Source organism: Sinocyclocheilus anshuiensis, unplaced genomic scaffold, assembly GCF_001515605.1.
Source record: "Sinocyclocheilus anshuiensis isolate Anshui unplaced genomic scaffold, SAMN03320099.WGS_v1.1 scaffold634, whole genome shotgun sequence".
Taxonomy (NCBI): Eukaryota; Metazoa; Chordata; class Actinopteri; order Cypriniformes; family Cyprinidae; genus Sinocyclocheilus; species Sinocyclocheilus anshuiensis.
Window position 1 is genome coordinate 308,513 of NW_015542350.1, and position 10,957 is coordinate 319,469.

Here is a 10,957-nt window from a genome sequence, read left to right on the forward strand (position 1 = left end):
TGAGCAAAAGACCCTCATATTCTTTTTGTGGTAAACCAGAAAAAAATGAAGCTCATGGACACAAAATTGATTTCTTTCCTTTTTTTTGCCATGTTTTTTTGTGTCCATTAATTCCTTTTCTTGTCATTATTGTTCCCTGCTTTCTATCTCTTGTATATCTCTTGTAGGACCAAATAACATTGCATAACATTGTGTTTAATTTAACTAGATGAATCTAATACAATCTGTGTCTATAATTAAGTTTTTTTTGCCTCTTTGTAACTTGTGAGCGGACGAACGTTTAACTTGTTTGTGACACATGAACGTAGCCTAAGGTAGCTCTCACATGGTAACTGTTACTTTTCTCTGCGCAGTTGACTGCTGACCAATAACAATCATTTGTGGTTAAAGGATAAAAAAGATTCTCGTCTTTTGCAGTGGCTGCTATAAAACAGTTTTGCAATTGTTATATGCATTTAAACGACAGCGTTGCTATGCACAGACTCGTCCAGCCATCCATGGCGCAATTAGTTTTAACAGATGCTTATTGAGCGATTACAATCCGTTAGGTTCATCCTTGTTTTGAGTCCAACCTCCGGTTTTTACGTCTTCAAGCGAATTCATCACCACACTACGCGGTTTTCGTTGCGTTATTTATGTACTCTCAATAGAGCCCTACGTACAAAAACTACGACATTAAACGGGGCGGGCTCAATTGCCTAGTTGTAGGCGACATTTTACTAAACCGAGAACGCACGAAGATGTTGATTTTCTAGCACAAAGCTGGCGTATTTTTCGCGGGTTTGTTCGTAAAAGTCACGATGTAAGGATTTGCACGCAGAATCTGCACCCTAACTTTGTCTAAAACACCCTCATTCAACATATTACATCTTCACCGATTTCAGAAATAGACATTTCCACAAACCAGGAGGGACCAGCGTTACTTCGTTTCGTTCTGGAGGAAACAGTTTATTCTGCTAGGGTTTTACTTTACAGCAAGGCAAAAGGAGATGAGAGGAAGTTCATATGGAGACCGAGACAGAGATCGAGGACGGGACAGGGGGTGGGCCTTTATATTTAATTGATGTTTGTTTATTAATGTGTATAAAAACATTTATTAAAATCAGTTTATATGGAGATGAGATATTAGGCAATTGATTATTTGGTCCCAGAAACAGATTTAGCTACTTGTCTATACACTCCTGGCAAACAATGTTTATCACTGGCCGCATTCAAAGTTAAAAATCTTTAACAGGCCTCGCTTTGGATCCAGTCGAGTTGCCCCACCTCCACCCAAGAAGTTTGGGAATCCAGGAGATCGGCTGAGGAAGAAGAAATGGGACATGGACCAGCTACCCAAGTTTGAGAAGAACTTCTACAGTGAACACCCAGAGGTTCATCACATGAGTCAGGTAATAAATAGCAATATATATATATATACACACACACACACATACACACACACTCACACAATGGAGTTCAAAATTAGAGAACAACCTATATATATATATATACACACACACACACATACACACACACTCACACAATGGAGTTCAAAATTAGAGAACAACCTATCTTATCGAACCTTATCCTAACAGGAGTAGAATGGCAGTTTATCCTTATTTAATCCAAACTATATTTAAATATTTAAATTAAATAGCTTCTCCAATATTTGACCAATGCTTTACGACAGAAACGCTACAGTGACTGACATTTCTTTATCAAAACATGCAAAACCAAAGACAAACTCACTCGACAAGCTCTCGTTCAACAATGACCAAATAAAAACAAGGTGACTCAACTGGGACTATTACAGCCAGCCAACTGGAAACTTTCAGTAGGAAAAAAACTAAAACCACTGTATTCTCTTGCCAGGACTCTTGTCATTAACTCTGTGTAAACCACAAGAGTATGTATATTCTGTACAAACAGTTAAAGACATGGGAAAATGCACAGAATTACTGTTATTTTAAGCATATTTCATAAATTGTATTCTGAAGCACTGTATAAACAATTTAAATTAGATATTTGAAAAATATCTGGCACCTGGTGCTAATTTTCTTAATTATATGACAACCCCTATTTAACTGGCAGCATTCTTCCAATTTTCACTGAGATTGCAAGATGACGGGCTGCTCTAAGATGACTGAAACCCTGCGACAGGAGGTTGTCCAGATGAAGGCTAAAGGGATGAATGACCCTTGCAGCCACTGCACAAGAAGTTTGCTGTTCCAAATCTGTAATTTCTCGAATATTGCAGCTTTACAATGACACTAATTCATTCAAGTACCCCAAAAAAGGTTGGTCATCCACATAAGACAAATGCAGGAGAAGGCAGGATAATGCGGATTCTCTCAATGGGAAATCGGTTCAACACTGCAGCTGAAAATGCTTGCCAGTTCAGCGATGAACAGGGTAAGGATCTGTCTCGGCACGTTTAAAGGGTTAGTTCACCCAAAAATGAAAATTACCCCATGATTTACTTACCCTCAAGCCATCCTAGATGTATATGACTTTCTTCTTTCAGACGAATACAATCGGAGTTATATTAAAAAACATCCTGGCTCTTCCAAGCTTTATAATGGGAGTGGATGGTAGCCCAAAATTTGAAGTCCAAAAAATTGAACCAATCCATTATAAAAGAAGTCCACACAGCTCTGGGGGTTAATAAAGGCCTCCCGAAGCGAAGCGATGCATTTGTGTAAGAAAAATATCCATTTTATAAACCTTAATCTCTAACTTCTGCTAACTGTCGTACGCGCTTTCACAAGAGAGTGGCGTCCAGCGGATGATGTAGGTGTTTTGTAAACTCCGGTGAGAATATGCTAGTCTCGCGAGAAACAAGTTTTGTTTACAGCAAAGGAAAACCAGTGTCCTCTTGGCTTATATTGAAATCCTCCGACATTTTTCTTTACAAATCCTCGTTTTGTACTACTAATTTGTGACCGTGTTTTGTTTTGCTCTCTCCTCTGCGCTAGCGAGAGCAAGCTTAATGTATTTGGGTCTGATGGGAGACGTTTTGTTTGGCATCAAACTGGGGAAAGACTGAAGCCCAAGTGCGTAAAGAAGTCAGTGAAAGGTGGAGGAGGAAGTGTCATGGTTTGGGGGATGTTTTCTGCAGCAGGAGTTGGGCCTCTTATACAGCTACATGGCAGGGTGAATGCAAATGTTTACCAGAACCAACATGTAGTTCCTTCCCTGCAAGCATCTCCCAACCAGCCTGCAATTTTCATGCAAGACAATGCTCCCCGTCACACAGCTAAACAGATAAAGCAGTTCCTTGAAGCCAAGAACATTGAAATAATGAAATGGCCTTCCCAGAGTCCTGATCTAAACCTGATTGAAAATCTCTGGAAAATCCTTGGCGACAAAGTTATGGCTAAGAAACCCATTACAGTTACCGAACAATGGAAGAGAGTGGAAGAAGAGTGGACCAAGATCACACCAGTGCAGTGTGAGAAACTAGTGATGTCCTGCGGCCGCAGATGTGCGCAGAAGTCACTCAAAGCAAGGGACTCTACACTTCCTACTAATTTCTGACAGCTGTAACTAGGGCTGGGTGGTATATATTGTACGATATATTGATATTCTTTTTATAAGCGATATTGTATGAGGCAGTATATATCGATATACAGTAGTTTGATACGAGCACGCTGAAAAAGGACACAGAGTGAGCTGCTGTGGGGAAAGTGCATAATCCAATTTGTCCTAAACATGAGATGCTTATATAAGGGCTTTAAAATAACTCGTAAGATATAGTTAACACGTATAGTTTAAAGTGGTTTATCCTGTCAGATGCTCTGACAGACACATGCTGCTGACAGAGACGCTACTTGTGCTGTTTAATGCGTTTGATATGTGTTCCAAAAAAATAAAAAATACAGAGATTTTTTTTTTTTTTGGCCATATCGCTCAGCCCTAGCTGTAACCCTCCAACATTTTAGTTGTAATCTACAGTGGTTACTGTTCTCTAATTTTGATCACTGTTTTTTTTTTCCACAAAATAAATGTTTTTGTTGAAATGCCTTGGTTATTTTGTCAAAGTGTTAGTGGAACAGAGTTATATCTACAGCTAATATTTCTTTAAATTTTAAGCGATGAAGATGATCAATATTTCAGAAAAAAATTAAGTATTTATAGATTGTTCTCTAATTTTGATCTCCACTGTATGTATGTACAGTGCACAGCATAAATGAGTACACCCCCTCTGAAACTTAACAAATTCAGCAATTACTCTTTGCTTAGAAGACAGAGATTTTTTAGAGATATAATATTCCAGCAAGTCTGCTTGATCGGTTACCAAAGAAGAATGTTAAAATGATTCAAGAAAATACCATTTTCTTATCAAAGTGATAAAATGTTGTGTTGCAAAAATGAGTACACCCTCTTGAAAGTTACTAAATAAAACAAAACAAAAAAAAAATTCTGGTGTAAGGTTAAGGCAAGTATTGATCAACAGGTAAGTATGTTGAACCAAAACTGTTAAAGGTAAGTAATTTCTTGATAATTAAGTGTTATATGGCCCACTGAATCATACTCAGACTTGATGCTGACAACAATTAAACCACTTGAGAGAGAACTGTCTGGAGATTTATTTCGTAGCATAAAAGAGGACAATGGTACAAGAGGAATAGCAAATGATTGTTTTAAGTGTGAAAATATAGCCAAAGTAACAGAAATTCAAAAACAATGGACTTGTGAAAAGGCCCCTGAAATAATCAGGTCTTCACTTTAAGCTTTCATTTAAAATGGGCTAAGTTTCTTATTTTACAGATATTAATGGCATGTATTTTTCTGTTTTTATTAAGAATATGTTTAATACATTTCAATTTTGCCATCTTTCTATGAATTATATAGTGAACTTTTGTGTTCTACAATTTTGCCTTGATTTTTATTTCAACTTTTATATTGAATAGTATGATGTTGAAGAATATTGCCGGAAGAAAGAGATCACTGTCAGAGGCTCCGGCTGTCCAAAGCCTGTCACCAACTTCCATCAAGCTCAATTCCCTCGTGAGTTTAATTCATATCAGAATCACTGTTCTTTTTGAATTGATTTTGAATGGAATCTGTTCAACAATATTCATGCACGCACAGGACAAATGTTTGCATGCCAGTTTTTTTCTTTTCAGTGAGTGTGTTGAATTTTTTTTTTCTTTGTCTGGCAATGAAAACACACTCATTAATAAAATTTCCTCTTCTTGTAGTATTTTCTTCCAGTAAAAATCACACTGCCACCTACAGCTACATTTTTAAACAGTGCAGTGATGTCCGATTTTATGTTTTTATCCTTTGGAATTAGGAAAAGATAGTAAGGAAATTTGAAAGAAATGTTTTTGTTCTGTCATAAGCCAACGTTGATGTTAAAAACATCAGGTCTTGTAGAGCAGTGATTGCATATAAGAATATTGAAGTGATGTTTCTGTGTTTTAAGAATATGTGATGGATGTGCTGCTGCAGCAGAACTTTAAGGAGCCCACTGCTATCCAGGCTCAAGGTTTTCCTTTGGCTCTCAGTGGCAGGGACATGGTGGGCATTGCTCAGACCGGCTCCGGAAAAACACTGGCTGTAAGAGACCCACATTTACAACCTACAGCCATAGAAAATGCACATACTCGAGTATCCATCCCAAGTGATCTCATGTTTACTCATTTCAATATCCTCAACAGTATCTGCTGCCTGCCATAGTGCATATTAACCATCAGCCCTACCTGGAGAGAGGGGATGGGCCCATTGTAAGTTGCCAAACAACTTTTACCTCAATAATTAGGCACTGATTAAGAACCGGAACAATATACAATTGTTTTTTGATGTACTGTAGGACCAGAATGAATCCATAGTGCTTTGTTAGCACATTCTTCAGTTATGCCATTTTTTTCCTGCTCTCTGTTCTGTTTAGTGTCTTGTGTTGGCACCGACGCGTGAATTAGCCCAGCAGGTGCAGCAAGTGGCTTATGACTATGGCAAATCATCTCGGATCAAGAGTACCTGTGTTTATGGTGGAGCCCCTAAGGGTCCACAGATCAGAGATTTAGAAAGAGGTATGGGAACTAACCCACATCTACAACTCTTTTTTTTTTATACAGTATACCTGTTGTTAATGCATATTGATATTATCATCTTTTAGGGCTGCATGATAATGATAATCAAGGTTATTTGCTCAAAATTATAATCATGATTACTCTGAGAACAGTTTTTATTTTTTACTTGCTGTCAGACTAAATGTACATAATTAAAGCCTTTGCCAGTAAAAATAGCACATAGTAACCTGGTCAGTTTGACCAAATGAGCTGTACATTTTCTGTCATGCTCTATTTTTATCCTTCTGGAAAATAATATAGCACTCGGCCTGCTCTCCCAATTTAATGAATGATATCCCATGAATAATTTACTGGAATGCACTGATATAGACTTAAATTTATTACTACAGTAATATTTAAGACATCTGTAATGTTGCTGTTGAAAGACTAATCTGAGCTCTTGGGGTTAGTCTTGGTCTGCTTTTCGTTTTTTTATGTTTAATGATAGAGGTGTGAGGAGAATAACATCACCTCATTTTAGAAAATGTATATTTTGAAAATTGTAAGTCTGTTATTACATTCATAAAGCAAAACTTTAAACAAGTTCATTGGTAGTCGCTGATTGTCAACATTTCAATGGAAGTTACTCTCCCATAAGTTGTGCAAAGTGTCATGGGCTGTAGGAAAAAGGTGGATAGAGCTGTGGTTCTCAACCCTTTTCCTGAACAAGTGTAATAGTAACTCTGATTATTTTTGGATTAATTGACCAGCAACACTTAAGGGCTTTTCTTTCAGTAAACATTGTTTGACTTCCTAAAGGTGTTGAAATCTGCATTGCCACACCTGGCCGTCTGATCGATTTCCTGGAGGCAGGAAAAACCAACCTGCGCCGTTGCACCTACCTAGTGCTGGATGAGGCTGATCGTATGTTGGACATGGGATTTGAACCCCAAATCCGCAAAATTGTTGACCAAATTAGAGTAAGTACAGTTTTCACTTGGAACATGTACAGTATTTAAAAGTTCATGGATGTTAACATTACATACATATTCTTCTAGATCAGGGGTCTTCAACGTTTTTCAGGGCAAGAACCCCTTATATATAGAGGCAATAGAGACATGGAGCAGGGACTCCCTGATACAAGCTGAGCTACATGTTAAGCATATAGCCTTCGTTATTAATAGAAACTAACCATATTATTATTAAGAATAAATTATATGTATATTAAGAGGGTAGATCAGAACTATGCACATTATTGTTGTTTTGACGCTTTCTCTGTGCCGTTTTAAATCCCATAATACACCGCGCGAGCGTTTAAGCTCAACTTCCATAGGAATGAATTGAAATCGCTCGCTACGTGCCAGTGCAAACGCACCGTTAAGCTTCAAGTTTACTAAAACTTAACATTTCAATTTTACTAGGAGATTGACAATTAAAGGTCACATATTTTACACCTTTCTGGAGTTTTATTTTAGGATTTGATGTCCTTAAGAATATATATTTGCGGTATAAGTAACATGTTTCCGTGTTGTTGCTGCTCAGCAATGGCATGGACGCGATGTTGTCTGGGGGTTTGGCAAAAGGAGAGTGGGACTGTGGGCGGTGCTCGGGGTGGTGACTGAAGGCGGTGACTGTGTAGTTCTGATGTCAACTTTTTACGGAAGTCACAACGGTTCGTGAAAAATCACAGCTACTTTATGCAGGCTGTGTGCATTTTACTGTAGACTGACTGTTTTGAAACTTATATGGTAGTTAAATAGCCCCTAGACCTAAATTATCTTGGAAAAAAGCCAGGAAATTTCAGTTTTGACAATATGGGACCTTTAAGAATCAAATCGCTGAGTATCTGAAATTAGTGAGGGTTTTCTAATTAAGTGCAGATGTAATGTGTAAGCAAGGGCTCCACCATGACAAGAATAGCAATGTACAGTGAGACATTTAAGATTATTTACAAGGTATTACTTTTACAAATAATTGGAATGGAATTTAAAAGATATATTTGATACAAATATTTTTCTAGTAATCTGTTAGTCTGCATTTACTTTGCGTATATCTATTTTGACATTCCATATTTTTGTCCCGTGCTAGGATCACTGTCAATCGCAGCTTCAGACTGAATCACACATTTATATGTAGATGTCACTTCCAAAACTTTGCAGCGTGTAATTAGCCGTCAGTCCTATTAGCAGCATAAAAAAACAATACTTTTATTCAACGGATTATAGCTATATAGCCTCGAAGGTGCGAAAGACCGCTGCCTTTACAATCACTAAAAAGCTGTCCCTCATCTCAGTTCGCGATCTCACAGCGTTCCATTAAAATCAACAAAGTTATCTACACTGCATAATGAATCTCTTATTGTAATGAATCGTTAATGAGAGAGGATTAGCGAGAGCGAGCATAACTCAGCACTGAACAAAAACTGCCATTTTAAGCATTGAGTGGATTCTAACTTAAACACCCCTGATTGGCCATTGTGTTCAAGAGATCAACAAACATGTCTGTGATTGGCATTGGCTCAAACTCAGAAATGCAATAGAGCGTTTGCTAAATCTGTTTCGCCAGTAATATTATATCATTACAGTATCAACTGAGGGTGCTCTTGCTTTCGTTTCAGGGTGCTTATATTTAAAATTGACTTTGTGTTGTTGTTTTTTTTACCTATGTTTAAATTTTTTTTACAAAAAAAAATATTTGTGATAAAACATTAATTGGCGGACCCCTGCAGTACCGAAGCGGACCCCCGGTTGAAGACCCTTGTTCTAGACTTAAAGTTGAAGCTCTGAATATATTTAATTATGATAAATCTTTTAATAGGGCTGTAAAATCTATTAATCATGATTAATCGCTTCCAAAATAAAAATGTGTTTACATAATATATGTGTGTGCACTGTGTATATTTATATATATATAAATACACATATGTACATGTATATATTTAAGAAATATATAATTTATATATGAATTATATATACATTTATATTACATATATTTCTTAAATATATACATGTATGTGTGTGTATTTATATATACATATAAATAAATACAGTGCACACACCTCCGTGACTATGTCCAAATCAATATAGGAGCTCTAGAACTGAGCGCAAACCACAACATCCTGCAGATAGTGGACGTCTGCATGGAGAATGAAAAAGACACCAAGTGAGCTGATTTAACCATGTATCTAATAAAGTGTTGGATATGACATTTTATGAGCTTTTAATAAGTTATTTGGGTATTGTGATTTGTGTTGGTTTACTTTCCTGTTTGCCTGTACAAATCAAGATGAAAATGTTCCAAATAATTTTTTTTGTGCTTAAAGGCTGATTCAGCTGATGGAGGAAATCATGGCTGAAAAGGAGAACAAAACAATCATCTTTGTCGAGACAAAGAAACGTTGTGATGAACTTACTCAGAGGATGCGAAGAGATGGGTGAGAGATCTTTATAATCCCTCATATTTAAAAACAGGTTTTTATAAAAATCATATAAAATGCTGATGTAATGTATGTTGTGTCTTTATTCAGGTGGCCTGCAATGTGTATTCATGGTGACAAGAGCCAACCAGAGAGGGACTGGGTACTATCAGGTAAAGTTTTTAAGCTTCATATTTTATTAAAGAAGGCTATCACAATTTGGCCTGCCTGTTCTCATTATGTTGCACCTTGTATTTCCAGAGTTCCGCAGTGGAAAAGCTCCAATTTTGATTGCTACTGACGTTGCCTCACGGGGTCTGGGTATGTTCTGACACTTCATTCTTATCCAGAAACCATATCTGAATTTTATTTTTTAAATACAGAACTGAATGTTTTTTGATATCCAGTAAATAATTCAGACAGTATATAGTGAACACACTGACAACTACAACATTGACACATTCAGTCACATATTTTTAGTTTTAAAATTTTAGCTGACGTCTCAAACTTTTGTGCCAATAAAGAGAGCCACTGGTTAAGCAGATGTCATTTGCAGGGATGCAAACATCTTTTTGGAGAAGTTTGTTGTTTTGCAAAAATTGGTCACTTTCATAATTTGTGCTATAAGGTTTGACTTTAAAAGCTTTAACCTTACAATCATGAAATCATAAAAACTGATTGAAATGTGTGTTTGAAGCTTATTCTTTCACGAAAAATTCAGACTGAACATGTCCTCTGATATGTAGTTGTCTCACCTTTTTGACCTCTTATGTGTTTGCATCCCTGCAAACAACTAATCAAACAGTGTTTTCAAATTAATGTTACATTTATTTTGTGTCACAGACACCTAAATGATTGTATTATGATAAATAATGACAGCGCAAATAAGCACCCCAACATCATATCATATGAATAACAACATATCAGTAACATATCAATGAAACATGGTCCATGCTTTCTGGGGGAATTTAAAGGTCCCATATTGTCAAAACTGAAATTTCCTGGCTTTTTTCACGATAACTGAGGTCTAGGGGCTATTTAACTACCATATAAGTTTCAAAACAGTCAGTCCACAGTAAAATGCACACAGCCTGCATAAAGTAGCTGTGATTTTTCACGAACCGTTGTGAATTCCGTAAAAAGTTGACGTCAGAACTACACAGTCACCGCCTTCAGTCACCACCCCGAGCACTGCCCACCGTCCCACTCTCCTTTTGCCAAACCCCCAGACAACATCGCGTCCATGCCATTGCTGAGCAACAACAACAGGAAACATGTCGAAAAGGTTAACTTTAACCACGAAACCAGATCGGCCGACCTGTAACGTTACACTCTCACTCAAAGGATGGACGATCTGACAGGATTGTTACTATGAGGTGGATCACATCTAACGTGTATAGTAAAGACAAACTCACCGTGTCTATCTAGTCATGATGAAGATGTATATACATTTCAATTTCAGAAGGCAACTATTTTTACAGCTACATTATTGTTCCAGCCACAATCAATCACAAATGATTATATATAAATTGTCAGTTTGTTG

The 10,957-nt window shown here is 37.0% G+C and overlaps 1 protein-coding gene across 1 annotated transcript in view; it reads left to right on the forward strand.

The window, feature by feature from the left end:
• Positions 1-680: 680 nt before the first annotated feature.
• LOC107691491 (probable ATP-dependent RNA helicase DDX17) overlaps positions 681-10,957 on the forward strand; it is an 18,454-nt gene continuing 8,177 nt past the window's right edge. The window contains exons 1-11 of the mRNA XM_016490098.1: positions 681-1,042; positions 1,235-1,391; positions 4,896-4,992; positions 5,414-5,547; positions 5,649-5,714; positions 5,879-6,020; positions 6,819-6,979; positions 9,049-9,161; positions 9,322-9,432; positions 9,526-9,587; positions 9,676-9,735. Coding sequence (XP_016345584.1) covers positions 990-1,042; positions 1,235-1,391; positions 4,896-4,992; positions 5,414-5,547; positions 5,649-5,714; positions 5,879-6,020; positions 6,819-6,979; positions 9,049-9,161; positions 9,322-9,432; positions 9,526-9,587; positions 9,676-9,735 — 1,156 coding nt within the window. The 5' untranslated portion in view covers positions 681-989. The remainder of the gene's footprint in view (positions 1,043-1,234; positions 1,392-4,895; positions 4,993-5,413; positions 5,548-5,648; positions 5,715-5,878; positions 6,021-6,818; positions 6,980-9,048; positions 9,162-9,321; positions 9,433-9,525; positions 9,588-9,675; positions 9,736-10,957) is intronic.